Source organism: Tenrec ecaudatus, chromosome 3 (assembly GCF_050624435.1).
Source record: "Tenrec ecaudatus isolate mTenEca1 chromosome 3, mTenEca1.hap1, whole genome shotgun sequence".
In the NCBI taxonomy this organism is placed as follows: Eukaryota; Metazoa; Chordata; class Mammalia; order Afrosoricida; family Tenrecidae; genus Tenrec; species Tenrec ecaudatus.
Window position 1 is genome coordinate 184,269,329 of NC_134532.1, and position 20,815 is coordinate 184,290,143.

A 20,815-nucleotide genomic window follows, 5' to 3' on the forward strand; every position below is an offset into this window, starting at 1 on the left:
CTCAACAGCGCCCCCCCCCAAAGCAAATGCAATGGCTTTGGAAGATCTATCTAATCTGTTCTTGTCTGTAATATTAGCAGCCTCTGTCAATTAGAATCACCAATAAACCAAACTCACTGTCACCGAATCAATTCAGACTCAGAGGAACCCAGCAGCACCAAGCAGAACTGCCCATCTGGGTTTCCGCAGCTGCAACTCTTCTGCTCCAGGGGCAGAAAGCCTCCTCTGTCCCCCGCAGAGTGGCCGGTGGGTTTGAACTGCTGACTTTGCAATAGCAGGCGAACTCATAACCCACTACACCACCAGGGTTCTTGGCTAATTAGAATAGGCATTAACCATTGTTTAATGGTATTTTAAAGTTCCCGGAGTTAAAGCGACTTCTAATAAGCTCAGCTAAAACTCAGAGAAATGAAAAAAACAAACAAAAAACAACTCAGAGAAATGTGCTTCAAACTCTAGCCTCTGTAACTCGGAGTTGATGGGGACAGTGGCCAAGGAAAAGGTGGGGCTGATATCCTAGGTCCAACTGCAGGCGAGGCTCAGACAGCAGCGCTCACTAGATGCCACGTTCAGTGGAAAGCAACATACCCACAAACCACGTGGAACTGAAGCTGCAGCACCAACACCCCGAATAACAACAGCTTCCACATCTCCAGCGGAGGACGGGGCTGTGAAAGCCAGAGCCAGCAACACCACACACGGTTGGAAATGTTGTTGACAGAGCAAGTGTACTTGGTCCAAGAAGCGAGTGAGCAAGAATTCACTTCTGCTCCATTGCCGAGTTGTGGGAAAGTGCTGCCTCTTCCCAGCGGAAGGAAAGTCCGCTGCCCCTGAGCTGAGTCTGACGCACAGCGACCCCTGTTTCTTTAAGACAGCCTCATCTTTCTCTGGTGGAGTGGCTGTGTGGTTTGAACCACCAACCTTGCAGTTGCAATGTTCACCAGACAGCACCACCGGGGCTCCAGAGGGAGGAAAGGAAGTCATCTATCTCCTAATGCCACATGTCTTCGGCAGCCCTGGAGGCCAGTACGAAAGAGTGGTCCACCTGGGAGCCACAAAGGGAAGGAATGCACGTTGTGGAGCAGACCTGATGGCAGTTGTACGTTGTCTGCCTCTGGCAAAGAAGATTCAGACCCAGACATTTGCTGTTGGAATGCCCCCTCTGCCCTCTGCCCTCTGCCCTGCTGGGGTCTCCCTGCAGGCTCTCAGCTAGGGGTGTTTTTCTTCCAAAACACCACATTCCTTTCAGATCATTAAAGTGGATGCCGACAGATTCGGAAGCGGTTTCCTCTAGAGATGATGGATCCTCATACACGCGTCGCGGAGCACCAGCTGGCAAATTCTGCAGGATGGATGTCGGCCACACAGGAAGCCATCACTCTGCACTTCCCTCATTAAGGGATCCAAACAGGTCAGGGAGAGGAGCCGGGCTTTGAAGGTTAATTTCGTCTCTCTCTTTCTCTCTCCTTTTATTCTTTCCAATGTATCCCTATGTTGCTTTCTTTCTAATCTCCCACTAAAAACCATGATCTCCAAATGGCATGATTATGAGCTGGTTTTTATTGTCTTTGTTAGATGGCTCTTTACCCCCTCACCACCACCCCCCAATTGTCTACAGTGACAATGTGCTGTTGTTCATTAACAGAAGAAAGGTGTAACTGGTGTTTTCTTTGACTGGTGTTTTCCTTAATCCCTCCGCCTACAGACAGAAATGGGTTGACGAGAGAAGCATCCTCTTTAGCTCTGAAAGGTTGGCCAGAGGCTTTGGCAAGAATGAGCTGGAAGTACAAATGAAGACACGTGTGAAAAAGCAGCCAGGCCCTGCAGAGTATCTGCTCCACGACTGTGCTTCCTCTCAATCCACTGAAGAGCCCACGAAGAACCCGTGGCTCGCTGGTAGAGTTCTTTCCTTCCATGCAGGAGACCCTAGTTCAATTCCCCGTCAAGGCACCGCTCCTGCACAGTTACCGCCCATCTGTCAGAGAAGGCTTGCGTGTTGCTATGATGCTGAACAGGATTCAGCACAGAGCTTCCAGGTGAAGGGAAACTAGGAAGAAAGGCCTGGTTGTCTACTTCTGAGTATCAGCCAGTGAAAACCCTGTGTCCTCATTGCTCTCTGAGCCACTGCTGTAGCCACTGTGTCACTCCATCCCACGGAGGATCTCCCTCCTTGACAGTGACTTTCAGCCTTACCAAGCAGGATGTTGTGCACGGCAATCAGTCCCTCCTGATGATGCGTCCCCAGGGAGCGAGTCCGCATCCGTCCTCCTCACCTCTCAGGAGAATCCTGGCTGTACTCACCCCAAGACTGCAGAGTCCCCATCCTAGACAACTTGACAGGGATGCTGATGCCACCCCAAAGAGAGAGAGGGCTTGGTAAATGCAGTACTGTATGTTACAAAGAGGTTACAAAGAACCCTGGTGATGGCTTGTAGGGTCAAAGGCAAGGGTGGCTAGACTGGAGGACAAGCGAAAGTAGAAGGGCGTACATAGAGAGAAAAAACGGAAGCAAAATGGGGCAGGCAGAATTAAAATTAAATACACGATGCATCGCATTTCCCATCATTGCTTCAGCATGTTGAGTAACTAAGGTTTCAGAGGATCTTTTACTTTCAAAAGATGTCCTCATTGGGGAGCAAGGCTGTGTCCCTTTCCAGTGTAGGATGAGCAGTCCTGAATGGCATCTTCATGTCGTTATCCCCCACTCCCTACTCACCGACGTGCCCAAGGTCATCTGTGACCACCCACACGGCCACCTCTAGGAGACCCCTCTGGGCTGTCTTCACAGACGACGTATCTGCTCTGAACCCTGCTGCCCATCTGCCCATTCTTGAAACTCCTTAGTGCCTTTGCTCTTGGGTCACTCCTGCCTCACAGGTCTCCTACCTAATGTTCCTTTCTGCGCTCACCTTCTCCCAGCCCCCGACCTCCTACAATTAGTTCATGCTCTGGGAGTCCAGGCGTGAAGTCTAAATTCGGGTGGGAATGCGCTTTGGTGGTTTCAGTGGAGAAGCAGGCCTGGGTGCCAGGTGTCTGAGCAGTGAACAGAAGGTAATGACATCGAGATGCCATGCATGTGTCCCGGTGGTAACTGAGAAATGATGGCGTCTTCCATTAAGGGTGTTAGTTGACTCACATCCTCCTGCAAGGCTGTGGCTCAGATACAACCCACACCAGCGCTGCCTCTTTAACACATAGAGGTTAGCACTTATAACACACCATAAAATGGAAGGTGATTACATCAGCTCACAAAACGGAGAGCAACTTCGCAATCCTGGGAATCATGGCTTAGCCAAGTTGACACTCTTAAAAGAAATTTTAACTTTGTATTATGAGTTGGGTGACAGTTTACAGAGCAAATCGGTTTTCCGTTCCACAAACAATTTATACAGATTCTGTTTCCCTCCGAAACCTCTTATAGTCCCGGTACTCCTTTCTCCTTAATGTTGCCAACCACTATCTAGTTTAGACTACCATCTGCATGCTCCATGGGTACATCTCCAACCCTGACCATTCTGAGCTAGTGTTCACTGGGCGGCTCTCAGTTAACCTCCCGCAAGTCCAAAGCAGAAGTCATCGGCTCCTCTCCCCAAACCTGCTCTTTGGTCTTCCGATTCACTACGGCCAGAACCTAAACACTCATTCTTCCTCCTCATGTGCGCCACTGCTCACCTCACACTTCTTGTGGCCACGGGCTTGCCTCCCCCTTGATTTTCGTTCCTCAAAGCTGAGCTCACACATCGCCTCCTCCAAGACGGCTTCCCAAATGTATGGACATTCGCCTCGTACTTTGGGCATACCTCCACCACCTCACCTCTTACATCAAAGCCTCTGTCAAAGCATCTGTCTCTTGACTGTTCTTCGAGCTTCCCACCCCACTGAACTCCAAATTCCTCGAGGGCAAACCTGTCGGCTTTGGTACTCTTTGTGCCTAGCACGGCGGCTGGTACACAGTAACTGTTCAGGTAATGCTTATGGAAGAGATCCAATTCTCATTAGCTGCAGTGAAGCTACACAAGAGCATGTTACTTCGGACTAAAATCATTTGTAAGTGCTAGTGTCACCCCACTGCCTTCAATTCTGGCTCAGCAACCCTACAGAGGAGTTTCTGGAACTGTAAATCTTCACGAGGGCAAATAGCCTCATCTTTCTCCCCCAGAACAGCTGGTGAGGTTGAACCACCAACTTTGCAGTTAGCAGTCCAAAGCCTACCAAGAGCAAGTATAGATTATCTAACGTATCCCTTAGTACTGATAGAATTGTTAAAAATAATCAAAGAGGGAAAAGTTCTTCTATACAAACTGTGCAACTGATAATACCGTAGGTTCTGCTTTTACATTAGAGAATTTATATTGGGAACTAAGTACATGGAATTTTTTTTAAAAATCAGAATCCCATTAAGTCTTAAATAGCAGTAGCTGTTCTTTTTCCAATCACAAACTGCACACAAACTGCTGAATTAAATAATAACCTTACAATTTTTCAGGTTATGTCTTATTTTGAATCTTTCATATCTAAGATGCAAGTCGTCAGTTGAAAACCTATCAGGATGGGGAAGGTGGGGGAGGCAGATCAACCTCCAAGGATCCAGGTAGGAATCAATGTCTTGTACATCCTTTCTCTCTGTTGCCACCATTTTGTTTAAGAGGTAGAACATTGTCTCAAACCTTAAAATATTCAACATGAATTTTTAGCAATATGTGAAATTGTTAATTCACATTTTTAGTATATATACCAGAAATGGAGTTAGCAAAAAATAGTGACTATTGTACATATAAAAAAAAACAAACTCACTGTCATTGAGTTGATTCCAACTCATAATGACCCTACAGGGCAAGGTAGAACTGACTCTGTAGGTTTCTGAGACTATAACTCTCTACAGGAATTAAAAAAAAACCTCATCTTGCTCCCATTGAGCGGCTGGTAGTTTTGAACTCCTGATCTTGCAGTTAGCAGCTCAACTCATAATCACTATGCCAGCAGGGCTCCTCCTTGTGTACACACACACACACACAATTATAGGTATAGCTTTGTATATATATATGAAGAAGAACATAATTTATAATTTGTTGATAAATTAAGTGTACCTGGTTCTGGATCCATACCAAAAATTAACAACCGCTGTCCTTACAAAAAGAACGTGCCAGAAACACTCTGTGATGACATTGCTGTGCTCACTGTGCAAAGCCGAAAAGTCAGAAAAAGAAAACCTCAAACTCCCACGTCTCGTTTTTATTTTCTTCCTAAACCACTGCAGATTGGTGCGGCGTCCATGTGTAAAACGAGCCTTCTTCTCGTCTGTTCTTTAGTAGAAAAGCCACTAAAGTCCCCGCCCCGTTTCTCATGATAACCTACGTGGCACGGTGGAAGGGGGCAGGGAAGAACAGATTTGAGAAGCCCACGTGGTATAAATCACGCTTCGAGAATGGAAACCACATGCATGTGACATTTATCCCCTTGCATGTGCAAACGGTGCCCAGTTGTCACTGATTTTAGACTCTAAATCCCATCAAGGCATCCCCTCGTCATGACAACGCGTTCTCTGGCTTGAAAATCGACATCACGGAAGTAGCACAAGGCAATGAATACCCCTCACCCCCCCACGCCCCGCAGCCCTCCCCCAGCTAAAGGGTCTTCTTCAAAGCTTTCTGCCTTCTCTCCCTGCCCACGGTGGGGTGGGGTGGGGTGGGGTGGGGTGGGGTGGGGTGGGGGGATGTCGTCCATAGTAATTGACAACATCTGCTTAAGAATGAGCATCAAGCTATGCAAGATGTTCAATGCAGAGAACATTCTAGAACAAAGTGAAGAAACATGTGGGGGAGGGGGAATCTAAATGACCATCCTTTCTTCTGTGGAGTCGCTGGTGGATTTGAACAGCTGATGATCCAGTTAGCGGTCCAACATCCGTATACTGTATAGTCTAGATCATATCAGGAGTCACATCATCTTTTCAGAGATTAAAAAAACCAGCTCAAGATCTCTTTTCAAGGCTCTGAGAACCCACAACCCACCCGATATTGTCTGGAAAGTTGTGGGGTGTTTAGCTTTGATGAGTCATTCTTCAGGATGCCTTCAGACACCCCAGCCCCCACTTCCCTGCTCCCTGCTCCAGTGAGTGACTCCTGCCTCTCATCCCCCTGCCCTTCTTTTCTCGGTCCACTGTGGAGAGACATCCTGCATAACTGTGGACAGTCATAATGCATAAACCCTTTTCTATGATTTTCACAACCAACACGTACACTCTTGCATGTCCTTATCTGTTTCAGGTGTTTGGGGACATTAACAAGGGGAAGCCAAAGGCATGCTGTCAGTGCCATTGAGTGGATTCTGGCTCATAGGGACCTCACAGGACAGCGTAGAACTGGTTTCAGAGACTACATTTTTACAGGAGTAGAAAGTCTCATCTTTCTCCCACAAAGCAGCAGGTGGTTTCAAACTGCTTACCTTGGTGGTGGAAGCCCAGTGAATAACCACTATGCCACCAGGGCTCCTATAAGAGTGCTAGTGAGGTGTTTCTCTGCAACATCGCACAGCAGGGAACAGAGCAGCTAACAAACATTTTGGTCACTGGCCTTGCTGCTCCGCCACTGGATTCCATTTCTGGCTTGCCTCTCCTACTGCAGTCTACTATGCGCTATAAACACTTGTTCTTTTCTTATGCTAAACAGATTTGGCTGCTCTGAGTCACCTTCCATCCCTCAGTAGTTGTGCTCTCCTTAGCTCAACCAAAATGACTCATCAAAGCGAAACACACTAAACGCAGTTCTGCCAGAGCCAGCAAACTAGCCGTCAGGCCAAGTTTCACGGCCACTAAGAAGGCCGCAGCTCAACTAGTAATGTAGGATACATGGGAGAGGGAAAAAGCCAAGTTTAAAAAGAACAACCAGAGCAAAGGATTTCATCTAGAAACACCTGTTTACATGATAAAAGAAAATCTATACACGACACACAAATTCAGTTCTATTGTTTTCTAAGACGTTGAATTACAAGAGAACCATAACTTTTAACTCTCTTGAAATGTTTTTGTTTTGTTTACATATAACATAAATGCTTCTATGACCAGAAAATCAATATTTACTTTTAGGAGAAAAAAAAAGGAGTGTTGCATCAGATATGTTTTTTTCAACAGCAATGAGAACTTTTAAAAGGAAACCAAGAAATGATCTTAATTTCCCAAAACTAAACTCACTGCCATCGAGTCAGTACTGACTCAAAGCACCTCTATCGGACAGGGAAGAACCGCCCTTGTGCCTTTCCAAGACCGTAACTCTTTATGGGAGTAGAAAGTCTTGTCGTTCTCCCTCTGAAAGGCTGGTGGCTTTGAACTACTGAACTTTTGGGATCGCAGCCCAGTGTGTAACCCCTACACCACCAGAGCTCCCCAATCATAGTTACAAGATGTATAGGAGAATCTAAAATAATACAGTATCTAAGAATGCATTTAATCGAGGTGAAATTTAACCAGGTAAAAGACATTTAAAGTGAAAACTAGTAAACATTGCTAAAAGTAGTTAAAGACGACTTAAATAAGTTGAAAGATCCCACAATCATGGTTGGGAACTTAATGTTGTTAAGAGGTCAATTCTATCAACACTATCTTCAGATTCAGTGAAATCCCTCCAGAAATTCCAAACTTTGGGGCAGAAATAGAAAAGCTAATCCTCATATTCATAAGGAATTGCAAGGGCCCCCCAGTATCCAAACAATCTTGGAAAAGGGAAAAAAATGAAGACTCACTTCCTATCTGCAAAATATACTATAAAGCTAAACAAAATAGTGTGGTCTTGTTATAATGATAGACATACAATAAGTCAATGGAGAGAGTTCAGAAATAAACCCATACACTGATTTTTCAACTAAGGCTGCCGAGTTAATTTAATGAAGAGAGAATAGCCTGTCTAATGAATAACCAACTCTAGGAAAACTGGGTCTGCACGTGAAAAATAATACCTCACACCATATATAAAAACGAATTCAAACTGGTCCAAACATAAGCACTGAAAGCATAGTGCTCTTAAATGAAAACATAGAAGTAAAACTTACCTTTTTTCACGATAAATTCTTAGTATGACATCATACTCAAGTCACAAAAAAAAAGAAAGTAGATAAGAAAAATGACTTGCCAAATTAAAAACTTGTATCAAAGGACTTTTCAGAAAGCAGAGAGGTGATCAACAGAATAGGAAAGAGTGTTTGAGAACCACAGAGCTGATGAGAGTTTAACGTGCAGATATGCAAAGAACTCCTGAAACTCAACAACAAAAAGACCAACAACCCAACTAAAATATCGGCAGTTGACTAGAGTAACTACGTATTTCTTCACAGGTCAAGTACAAATGGCTCAAAGTCAAACGATGAAAACATCTTCAATGTCATTTGTCATTTAGAAAATGCAGGTCAAAGCTGCGATGAGATACCATCTCATGCCCACTAGGATCCCTGTATCAGAACAATCGAAAAGAACAAGAGCTAGAAAGAATGGGGGGCACGAGAATGCCGGTGCACTGCTGTGGAAAGAAAAATGTTATGGACATCGTGGGGAACAGTTCGCACTTCCCCAAAAATAAGACCTAAAATTACCCTAAGACCCAGCAATTCCACTCCTAGGAATGTACCCAGAGACTTGGAAGTGAAACTTAAAGAAGGCTCATGAACATGAGTGTTCATTGTGGCTTTATTTACAATCCCCCAAACATGGAAATAACCCCAAATTCCTCAGCACAGAGAGATAGAGAAACAGAAGTGAGCTGTATACATGAAACAGAATCTTATTCATCCATAAAGATAAATGACTCACGCTACAATATGGATGCACCTTAGAAATATTGTGCTGAATGAAATAAGTCAGACATAAAAGGGCAAATCCTTGTATTATTTGATTCCAATTATATGAAATAATTAGAGTAAGCAAATGTATCAAGACCAAAGTACATTAGCAAATAGGGAGAGAAGGGAATGGAAATTATTACTAAAGGGGGACTGATTTTTGGTTTTTGATGATGCAAAAGTTTTAGAAATAGAAGATGCTGACGCAGCACAGCACAGTTGAGATTAATGAGGCCAGTCCACCCATCATCCCATCGAGCCTCTGTATGTAGCCATAATCCCACTTTGGAGGGAGTTCGCGGCTTTGCGAATGGACGGCATTAAGGTGGCATCAGGTTTCTACTTTGGTGCAGGGTGTGCACGAAATCGCCACTTCACTTCTGACTGAAAGACAAAAACCACAGCTCCATGGAAGCCGTTCCTCCATGTACAAGAGCCATCTAAGAAGCAGGAACTCAGAGAGAGAAACCCTAGGACTTCAAGAAGAGGGGACACCAGTGGAGCCAGTTGGGGATCTCTGTCTAAAGTGGCGCGGGTCAAGACCAGAGGCATCATCAGAGGCTGTGGTATGGAAACCATGGGACAGGGCTGTTGGGAGCCGATAGCCATTAAGACCCTGGCCTCAGACACGTAGCAGAAACTTGGCCGCTTTCTAACAGCAAGGCTTTGTTTCCTGCCCAACTTCGCCCCCACATTCCAAACTACGTGCTCAGTAGCATGAGCAGTTGCGATAACTGACCTTGTTGCCATCAGTCAAAGTACTGAGCACCCATTGAACTGCAGATATACCATGTTAGGAACATCGTGATAAGTTCACCCGGTAAGCCTTGATTTGCTTGCGGACGTCACCACGGACGTCTTTGAGTACTGTTGCGCACCCTTTGTACCTTATTGGGAACATGTGGCTGATTGGTTGTTGTACAGTGTGCGGTTGTTTCACAGTGTGCTTCATTGGAATATGTGCCTCCCACTTCCTTCTCTGTTGTGAATATATACCCAGAGTTTTGGCAAAATAAACGGGCTTGATCAGCACTTGTCTTGCCCCATGTCTCTGTTTCTTTTTCCCATCCAGGTTCGTTGCCCCTCAGGGTCACCATGTGAGGGTCTCGCTGGACGAGACCCTAACACAGAGCAAAGGAGTGGGGTCAAGACCTCAGGTCAAGGCAAGGAGACCGTGAGACAGAACAGAGGAGCAGCGCGGAGACTATGAGACTATAGACAGAGCATGAGGCTGGTGTCCTGGCCCACAGACGCAGACGTCAAGAGACCATGTGGCTGAGAGGCTGAGGAGCAGAAAGAGACTGAGAAGAGGTGTTGCTATGTTACAAGGACTGGATCCTTACTGGTTCTGACTTGTGGTGACTTGTCAGTTTCCCTGAGAAACTGCCACCGTGGTGAGCCTTTTCTGTGAATTCTGGGTGGTCATTGCAAGGAATTATCAGACCCAGCAGAGAAGTGGCGTGCGCTGGGAAGAACTCTTGGTGTCAGAATAGGGACAGGAGGACAGAGTGGAGGTGTGCTGGATGCCTGCCTCGTGGGCAATGAGGAAGCCAGATATGGCCATCATGCCATTTTCTGCAATCGTGAATTAATTAATGTCACTGAACACTACATGTCCAAATCTCTAGAACTGCAAAATGTTTTAAGATTGGTGCAAAGAAAGTGGGTTCAAATCACAGCAGAAAAGACTTCACATCCACACCAGATAGAATTTGTCCATAGTAAAGACTGCTCAACATCCATGAAACCTATTCCAGAACCATCACCAACAAATGCCAAGAAAAGGCCACCGAGGGAGACTGTGCGGTAGTGCTTTCCTCAGAGGGGGCATTGTTGAAATAGCAAAAAGATGGCTTATCAGGATAAAAGCTCCTTTAGACAATTTCCATCCACAACTGCTGTTCAATATAATCCATTTAATTATTAGACAGTTACAGTTGCTGGGAAGAGTCCAAAGTCTGTCTCCCTATAAATTTTTATTCTTCCAACGTCTGCCCACTGGAGCAATTCAAAGTTAGTCTTTCTTTTTCTTCAAGGCAGCTTTCCAAATGCCTGCAGGCACTTATTATATTAGGTCTCCTACCATTCTCTCAAGTTTTCCCTTTGACAACAAACAGATGTTTGCAAACTCCTGGCATTCAGAATCTACAGTTAGCATATAAAACACAATTATACTTCTTGGGGGCACAATCAGGCCTTGCTTGATTTTGTACCTTAGAGGATAGTCCATTAATATGGCCCTTCTAGCCAGAATCCAGGAGCCCTGGTGTCACCATGAATTACTTGTCCTGCGACTACCTGCCAGGTCAGCAGTTCAAAACCACCCATTGCTTCATGGGACAAAGATGAGGCTTTCTGCTCCGGTAAAGATTCACTGTCTTGGAAACTCACAGGAGTTGTTCTAGCATCCTGTAGGGCTATCATGACTCAGAATGATTCAAAGCAGCGAGGTTTGGGGAGCCATCATCCCTTCCAGCTTCTGCTAGTGGCTATCCCCCCACTGAGGAAGGGAGCTGTCAGCTATGCTGATAGATAGGATCATGGTAGGGTTAAATGTCCATCTGAAGAGAGGGTGTGAACCAAGCCACCACCCTGTTTCTTTTAGGGGACAGTCTGCTGGAAAACCACACCCCCAATCAAAGCCATTCCTGCCTATTTTAGCCATCTCAGGACCACAGAGAACAGCGAGGGCCACTGAAAGAAGAGCCAGCAGAGGAGGAAGTCCAGAGATGTCTGTCAGAAGTACCGGCAGGGACCAAGAACAGAGACGCCAGAGGCTGCGCATGGAGACCAGGAGACAGAACAGGAGAGCAGTGTAAAACATGATGCGATTGGGAGACAGAGCAGGAGGCTAGCTTTCTGGCCCATGGAGGGAGAGGCTGAGGGACCATGTCACCCAGAAGCTGAGGAACTGAAAGAGACCTGGTTACTTCGCTGAGGAGAGGTGTCGCTGTGAACCAGTGACTGTCTCCGCATTGTTCACTTAGCCTGGCTTGTGGCAAGCCGCTAACTTCCCTAGTAAATCTCCATAATGCTGAGTAGTGCCTTGTGGGGAACAGAAAGGTGATTATACCCCAGGGTGTCCTCCTGTACTCTATGCCAAACCTAAGGTGCTGCTTGCTGACCCACTGTCAATGGTTATCCACTTGGAGGTCAACTGCTTAAAGGTTATCTCCTGAGGGTGATCAGCTGTCTAGAACGACCAGACCCTACAGTCTGTCCCACTCTAGGTGGGCCCACTCCCTTCTGATAAGGACAGTGGATTGTTCCCCTGAAGGAGCGCCCAGAGACAAGGTCAAGGCAACTCAGGGAGGACCAAGGTGAGGCTGCCATCTTGAATCTGGAGTCCGCCCATCTTGTCGCATGTACACCCCAGTAGCTCCCCTTCCTATTGCGTGTACACCCCTAGCTCATCCCCTCCTGTTACGTGTATGACTATTGTACAGCCCCTTCCTGTTACTATGTAATTGGGGGGGGGGGTTGCAAGCCTATAAGTATATATAAGCCTCGGTTAGAAATATATTCGATCTCTCTGCACAGACCTGGATGCTGATATCGTGGCCATCCGGGAAGTGAGCAATTGCATGCTTTATCTTGTTTGATTCTCTCTAATTTTACCCCTCAATCACACAACCGCCCTTTGGACCCATTTGATTGTGCGGGTCCCCACAATGCCTGTGAGTTTTGCGTGGCCATTGAAACAAAGGCTCGAGCCCAGCAGAGAAGTAGCCTGTCAAACAGGGACGGTGCTGTCAGAATAGATACGGAAGGTGGAGCGTGGAGGCATGTCTGACCCCTGCCTTGGGGCAATAGGGAAGTCGGAGGTCCGATATGTGCAACTCCACTGCCATTGATTGTAAGTACCAACCAAAAGACTAAACTCACTGCCATCAAGTCAACTCCAATTCACAGCAGCCCTGTCTATCTGCGGTTTCCAGGCTGTAAATCTTTGCAGGAGCAGACGGTCGTCATTCTCCCTCAGAGCCTTGGTGGGTCTGAACTGCAGACGATTCAGTGGGCAGTGGCACTTACTGGATAGTGCCACCAGGTTGTTTATACAGTACACGCTGCCACCAAATCAACTCGGATTTACAGGCAGAGGAGTAGAAATGCCCCTGTGACTTTCCGAGACTGTAAATCTTGATGGGAGTAGAAAGCTACCTATTCCGCCCCAGGAAAAGCTGGTGGGTTCGAACTGCTGCCCTTGTGTTTAGCAACCCAATGCAAATTCCACTACGCCACCAGGGCTCCTTGACTCAGACTCACAAACTCCCTGCCACCGAGTCGTTGCCAACTCATAGCAACCCTAGAGCAGGGCGGGACAGCCCCTGTGGATTTCTGGGCCTGTCACTCTTCACAGGAGGGGGAAGGCCGTCTTTCTCCCCAGGAGCAGCTGGTAATCTCAAACTGCTGACCATGAGGATCACAGCCCAACGGGGGATACATGCCACCACAGGGACTGGACAGCTTCAAGAGAATGGTCTAGTCTATAAATACATCCTTTTAAAATGCAAGTCAAGCTTAGGTTCAAGAGACTTGTAAAATCTATTCTTAGTGATGGCTTTTTGGTTTTGTTTTTTTTTAATAACTAGCAATCATACAAGCAAACTCAATACATAGAGTGGAAAATTTCCAGCTACCTAAAATGTTAGGATTGAAAAATAATTCCAGGCATCTATCACAAGGGACTAGAAGGTGGCTATGAGCCAGAGTAACCGACTTCAAGCCATGGGTTGGTTTGGTTTTTAGGGGTTGTTTTTTTTTAGTGTTTTGTTTCATCACAAGGTCAATGCTTCTGAAGCCCTTAGTCATTTCTCAAATTCAAAAATAAAGTTTGTAATCAATCCTGTGTCATGAACCCAAACCTTCCCACAAATTCTTTGGAGTTCATGCAGCCCTGGCCATGCTTTTTATAGACGAGAACGGATCCCTGCCAACCTAGCACCCAGCCACTGACTTCGATCTAACTCCACAGACGGTCCACTGTCGGTGAGCTGGATGGGAGACACTGTTCCCGCGGCGTGACGGGGTCATGGCCACTGTGAGGGACCCCACGTAAAACTTCACAGAGTAAGCCAGGACGCCATGCGAGATGCCCAGCGGAGAGGCAGCGTCGAGGAAGAGTCTTCCGAGCTGTGCATGGAACTCATTCCCGGAGTAGCAAATATATGTATTTATATTTATATAATATTTATTTAAAGAAGAGTCATCTCTTGACATTTCAAAATGATAACGAAACGTAACCAGGGAGACTGGGAAGGTTAGCTCCAATAAAGAGCTGGACTTCCCAGTCATTGCTCCCAGGACCAGGGTGCTCTAGGGCTGTGTTGTCAGTCATTGTTCGCACACACACACCCTCCCACCGCCTCCTTTCCCACTAGCAGAGAGAGAAAAGTAATGTGCCGCCAACTACAAGCAACAGACACGGTCAGGAGGGCCCGGGGAAAACTCTGGTCCAGCGGTTGCTCATTTTAATCCACTGAGTAAAACCTTCAAGCAGATAGTGAAGGAGTAAAGCACATCTGTACTGGATCAGATGCAGCCGTAACAAAGCTACAATCAAAGCTAAAACTAAGGGAAGACTTTTCAAAATAAAACGAAGCCATAGGAGCCCTGTGGTGCTGTGGTTATGCATTGGGCTACATGCTGCAAGGTCAGCAGTTTGAAACCACCAGCAGCTCCATGGGCAGAAGAAGAGGTTTTCGACGCACATAAAGAATTACAGTCTCGAATCCCACAGGGGGTAGTTCCACTCTGTCCTATCTGGCCTGTAGCAGTCGGAATCAACTTGATGGCAGTCTATTTGAGGAGAGTAACTTCAACCACCCTCTCCTTTTACACACCCGGTAGATGAGTCGTGTGGATTTCTGACGTGATCAGGAGGGGTCAGTCCGTGGGGAAGCACATCGCCTTGATCGAGCAGAAGGGCAGTGAAAAAGAAGAAGAATTTCCTAGACACGGATTGACACAGTGGCTCCAACATGGGCTCACATACAGCAAGTGGTCAGGATGGTTCATTCATCCTTGGGGTCGGACTGAATTTGGCCGCACCAAACAACAACGTCTGAGTCTGCAGAGGCTGAGAGAGGGAACGCTAAGTCCCAAGCAGTGACTGAGAAGGGCCGTGTACCTACAGGGCTCTGGAGTCTCCGCTTTAATTTCCAACACAGTGAAATATAAGTCTATATGTCTATATATTTACTGTGTATATGCCATGGTCCTTTCGATCGCCTCATATGAATGTGAAAATTGGACACTGAAGAAGGAAGACTGAAGTCAAGAATGGATGTATTTGAACTATGGTGTTAGAGAAGAACACTGAAAGTACTGTGGACTGCCAAGAGAACAAGCAAACCTGTCTGGGAAGAAGTACAGCCAGAAGGCTCCTTAGAAGCCAGGTCGGTCAGCCTTGCCTCACGTCCTTTGGACATGTTCTCAAGAGAGGCCAGTATTTGGGAAAGAATATCATGTGAAAAAGAGGAAGACACAGCAGATACATAGAGGGACTCAAGCATAAGAACAATTATGAGTTAGGGCGCAGGGCCCAGCAATATTGACTCCTGTTATACATTGGGGCTGTTTTGAGTCAGGACTGACTCGATGGTACCTACAACAACAGATAGATAGATAGAGATATATATTTTCCCCCTCCACTGACATTGAGTTGATTCTGACTCAGAGCATCCCCCCAGGACAAAAAAAAGAACTGTCCCGGTGAGTTCTCAAGGCTGTAAATTTTTACGGGAGCACAGAGCCTCAACTTTCACTAATGGAGTTGTTGGGGTGGGACTCCTGACTTGGAGGTTCGCAGATACACATACAGACATATATAGCCCACGTGAGCAAATGCTCTGGGATTCTCAATCTATTTCACGAGGGAAAAACCGACCTCTTGCCAAAAACGTTTGCGATGCGCTGCCCTCATGTCACCTTTTCCCGTGGCACACCAGGGCTGCTTCACAGTCTTCCGAGAGCTGATGCATATGGTGACAAGGCTCCCTTCTCACCAGAGTCTTGTGCTGACAATCCCAGTCAATGGCCACCTCCTCTCTGCTGCAGTCTCGGCGGACCTCCCCTCATCTCTGTAGAAGACAATCTAGGGCAGCGGTTCTCAACCTGGGGGTCGAAAGACCCTTTCACAGGGGTCGCCTAATACATCTTGTATATCAGATATTTACATTATGATTCATCACAGTAGCAAAGTGACAGTGATGAAGTTGCAACAAAAATAATGTTATGTTTGAGTGTCACCACAACATGAGGAACTGTATGAAAGGGTCACAGCTTTAGGAAGTTTGAGTACTCTTGATCTGGAGAATGCGTTCATGTGAGAATGATACCAAAAGCCAAGTGAGTGCTGGGGGTAGGCTAACATGCTTCTGCACAGGTAACCCAGCATGTGGAACAATCCCTTAAATGGGATACCCCCAGGACACCCGTGAGAACATAAGAAATCCCCCGCCAGAACCATGGCCGATCTGGTTTACCATTCTGTCTCCAACAACAAGCCCCCAGCCCCCTTCCCCAAAAAATCACAGGTTGAGGTCCCTCAGACACAAATGATTCTTTGATAACATGAGCGTGATGACAGCGTAGTGGCCACTGGAAACCTGTGCCCAAGCCAAAAATAACTGAAGGGCTCATTCATATTTCAACCATAGCTTTTTAGAACAGAGAATAAGGCCACTTCTTGACTTTGGGCAAGGCCGGAAGCCCTAACTACAATATTTTGTTATAAATTACGTGCTTCGCTCAGCTATCTGGATGGCTGGCTGCAGGTGTGTTTTCAGCAAGCTGCAAAAGACTTTGGGAAAGGCAGGAAGAGGTAACGTTCTGAACCACTATCCACATCAGGATTAACTCTCCTTTCTCCCCGCCGGGAAAATCTCAGTCCAGCCAGAGAGCCTGCCTGTCAACCCTCTAATTTCCATGCTGGAATGAATCCCAAAGACCAGCAACCACTAGATTGTATTGAGGCGGTTTTTTGAGTGTCTCGTGTATAAAATCGGTGCAAATGTAACTAGGATCTCATGTGGAGGGCGACAGATTCTCTCACTGCCCTCCCGTTTTGGCTTTTAAACTGAGACTAATTTTGAAATTAGCTTGCAATCTGCTCCCAGTCAAAGGAAAATGTCTCCGGCTCGGAGCCCTGGTGCCTTCGTGGCTGCACGTTGGGCCGCTAACTGCAAGGTCGGCAGTGTGGAAACATCAGCCGCTCCGAAGAAACCCGTGGGGCTGGCTCTGCCCTGGCCCACAAGGTCGCTGGCAGTCGATGCCAGGGAGTGTGGTGAGGGCAGGGCCAGTGTCCCAGGTTCTGTTCCACCGTGTAGTCCTCCCAGCACTTCTAGGAGATATTCCAAACCAACTCAACCACTGCCGTGGAGTCAATCCCCGTTCTCGGAGACCCTTCGAGACGGAGCAGGGTGGCCCCTTCGAGCTGCCGCGACTGCCCATCCTTGGAGTCTCATGGCGCGCCTGCAGAGTGGCAGGTGGGTCTGAACCAAGGGATGAGCAAGAGAGCGAGTCCCCCCCAGATCACCATGAGCGCCAAGAACACTGGTTCCCAGCTGAGACGTCTGCACCCCGGAGGGCATGCAAAGCAGCCCAGTAGGCTGAAGGAGAAAGCAGCAGTCTAGTTACAGTTTTGTGAAAAGCTGAGACCCTTCACCTTTCCCAGCACTGGCACCCTCCCGTTGCCGGGGTGCGATTCCTCCGTATCCGGGGTTATTGGTGAGGTCCTCCACTGGGGGCTTGGGTTCCTGCTAGGGGACCAAACTGCGGCTTGTTGTGTTGCGGGTGCCCTGAGTCAGCTCCCACACGCAGCGACCCTACGTGCAATAGAACGCGACACTGCCTGGTCCTGGCCCGCCTCAGTCGTTCCTAGGTTTGAGCCATCCGTGCAGCCCCTGTGTCAGTCCATCTGGCCGAAGGTCTTCCTCTACTTCACCACTACGAGGTCCTTCTCCAGGGACTGGTCTCTCCTCACAACATGCCCAAAGTACGTGAGACCGAGTCTCACCAACCCGGCCTCTCAGGAGCATTCTGGTTGTACTTCTGCCAAGACAGATTTGTCTGGGAATTAACTAACGTTGCTGAATTCTACATGTCAAAATCCCTGCCTTCTGACCCAAGACGCTATCTTCTCTCTGCTTCAACCATGCCCACTGATGTCGGCTGTGCACAGGGTCGCGGGACGGACTCGAAGGCGCCTGACGGCAACAGGGACAACACGGTCTTAAGTTAAGCTGCACCTTGTGACCAGTCGATTTTGTCTTTGGGTCCAGAGCCCACCCTGGGCCCACAGGATCTGAATCAGAGTTCTCAGGTGATTTGTACCTATACTTCGGCTTAAGAAGTCTGGCTTTAAGTTATGATACTTCATCCAAGCACCGCAAGGCTTGTGTATACCGTTAGCAAGATCTCTCGGTTCATAAACTGATCATTTCTCATATCCATTCACAAATGTTCTTCCAAGCGATAACAAAAATAACTCCTAAACAAAACAACAACAATGACATTAAACCAAACAACTGACAGCCATCAAGTCACTTCTGACTGGGGCAGAATGGAACTGCAGGGAGGCGGGTGGTGTCAAACCACTGGCCCTGCGTTAGCAGCCCGGTGCATAACCCACTACACCAAACCACTCTCTCTTTTCTTCATTCCAGCATATTGAAAATACGTTTTCGGATCTCCCTGTGACTAAAATCTCCCACCACACCATACTCTTGGATTGCCAGATCCAGTGGTAACATCCTCAGGGTGGTATCTCACGTTGTCCCCCCATCCAAGCCAGCACCCCTTCCCGTGCCGGCCCATACCGAATCCTCAGTGATGTTGATCATCTGTTCTAACTCTAGAGCAGTATGTGATCACTGCAATTGTAAACTGCTTACATGTAACATTTCTTAGATCCTGTGAATATGAACAATAAAAATATTGTGTACAGTAGCTGGAAAGAAGCTTAACGTTTTTAGTCCTTTTTTTTTTCTTTATTATTTAATTCTCAAGAAGGTGACTGGGATCTGTGATGGCTGGGAATGATGCCAACTGGACACTCCTGGGTAAGGGTAGGGGCACAGACCAACCTACCAAACAGGTCACAGTTGATGACACTTGGGGGGGGGGGCTGGAGGAGGTGGCCTTTTGTATAAGAGAGAGACAGAACACAATCAACTCCTGATGGTCCTTCGCCTTCTGCCAGATGCTAGATTTTGTAACTGTTTCCTCCATTTCCTGCTGCGCCACCTGCCGATCTCAGCAGGCTACCGGGCAGTGGATTCACTTGGCCAACTTCGGGCCTCTGCATCTACCAGCCTGTGCCCCCTGTGGTCTCTGCTGCATCATCCTGCTTCCTTGTTCCTCAGCTTCACGAGTCAGGAGAAGCCTGACTTGAACCTGACTGGACTATTTCTACAATGGGGTGAGCCGTTTCTGGACATCAATCTCTTTCTACAGACGACACACACAATTGTCACTGGGTCTGCTTCTCTAGAGAACCCAGCCTTCACAGTAGAGGAGGGGGCTTCAAAAGCTGTTCGGGGAAACCAGAATTAAAAAATGACACAATTTTCCCGTGAACTCTTTGAACTCCCGTGCCAGGTTCACAAATACTAATGACCACAATATTGTCACGGAAAACAACAGCAGAAAATTCGACGAAGGCCTCAATGACAAAAACACCAGACTGCAGTAGAGAGGAAAAGATTACACATCAGCACCGCGTTCCAGTCTTGTAGGTGTACTGATTCTTGTAGACTGAGCGCACTAAAAGCGTTCAGTTATTCCAACCAACTCTAGGGGGCTTTTCATGACATAATACCTTCCCACGGAACACTGCACAAAACTCTTAAGGAAAGTCATGTTGGTGTCCCTCCTTCAGGCAGTGTCACCACACACTGTGGTACACACACACACACACACACACACACACACACACTCACCCCTGCCTCTCCCCCTCAGCGAAGCCACCACCCAGGTGCACTCACTTTTGTTTGGTCGTCCGCTTTGAACACGTAGCAGACGCTCTGCTGGCTGGCTGCATCCTCCTTGATCAGGCACGCGAAGTAGCTGGGGTCGTAGCTGTTGTGGATCAGTTTGTGGACCTGCTGAGGCTGACACTCAAAGACGCTGCAACAGAGCAGTGGGTCCCAGGGCTGACTTTTTCCCGGCTCCGCTTCACATCGCAGCCCAGAGGGCGAGACGAAAAGCCGCACTTGTTTGCTCACCGGCTCCTTCCTGGAGGTGCTGAGCCTGCGCACCTCAGCCACGACCCAGGGCAGCATGGGCATGGTGGTCAGAGAATGGACCGGCAGAGAGCCCACTAGCTGGAGGCCGAAGTCCACCGAGGCCTCGTTCGGGAACGCATGCTTCCTGGCCGTGAACGTGATTGGTTCCATCTTGAGTCCGGTCTGGGAAGCTCAGCACAAGGCCGCCACGGCTAGTCTACTTGAGACCAAGCACTCTTTTTTGCACACCCTCTGGACGCGGATCCCTGGGGGAGGGGAGAGAAGGAGAGGCATTCTAGTTTAATGATGTCACAGCCGTGGCGATGTTCAAAGTGAGATCATCTCGTAACGAACTTATAACAATCCAAACATAGGAAGACGTGAATATCGGCTCAAAGAATCTGTTTCACCAAGAAAGAGCTTTCATGAAATGAGGTGACGCATCAACCCTGACAACCCCATCCCTGCCTCGCTCACTCCCAGGTACAGCAATCCCCCCGGGAAGTGGCTGTCAAACATTACCCTCCTAGCAAACAGCACACCAACACCTTCACGGGCCTAGACACAGCTAGGTTACTGAACATACATTTGTGTTGTTGTTGCTGGGTGTTTGGAACACTGTAGTGCTGAGTGGGACAGTGGGGTTCGGTGGTAGAATGTGAAAGATAAAGCTGTCTGGTCCCCAAAAGGTTCTTTCACATTCTACCACCGAACCCCCCCTGTCCCTCTCAGCACTACAGTGTTCTGAGCACGCTAGAAAC

The 20,815-nt window shown here is 47.5% G+C and overlaps 1 protein-coding gene across 5 annotated transcripts in view; it reads right to left on the reverse strand.

The window, feature by feature from the left end:
* The window catches only part of TBC1D1 (TBC1 domain family member 1), a 223,884-nt gene extending 203,580 nt beyond the window's left edge, over window positions 1–20,304 (reverse strand). For 2 of the 5 annotated variants that reach the window (XM_075544442.1, XM_075544441.1), the window contains exon 1: window positions 19,815–20,304. In XM_075544442.1, the coding sequence (XP_075400557.1) occupies window positions 19,815–20,225 (411 nt within the window). In that variant the 5' untranslated portion in view covers window positions 20,226–20,304. The remainder of the gene's footprint in view (window positions 1–19,814) is intronic. The other 3 variants (XM_075544443.1, XM_075544445.1, XM_075544444.1) reach the window with 3 other exon arrangements.
* Between the last annotated feature and the right edge of the window lie 511 nt (window positions 20,305–20,815).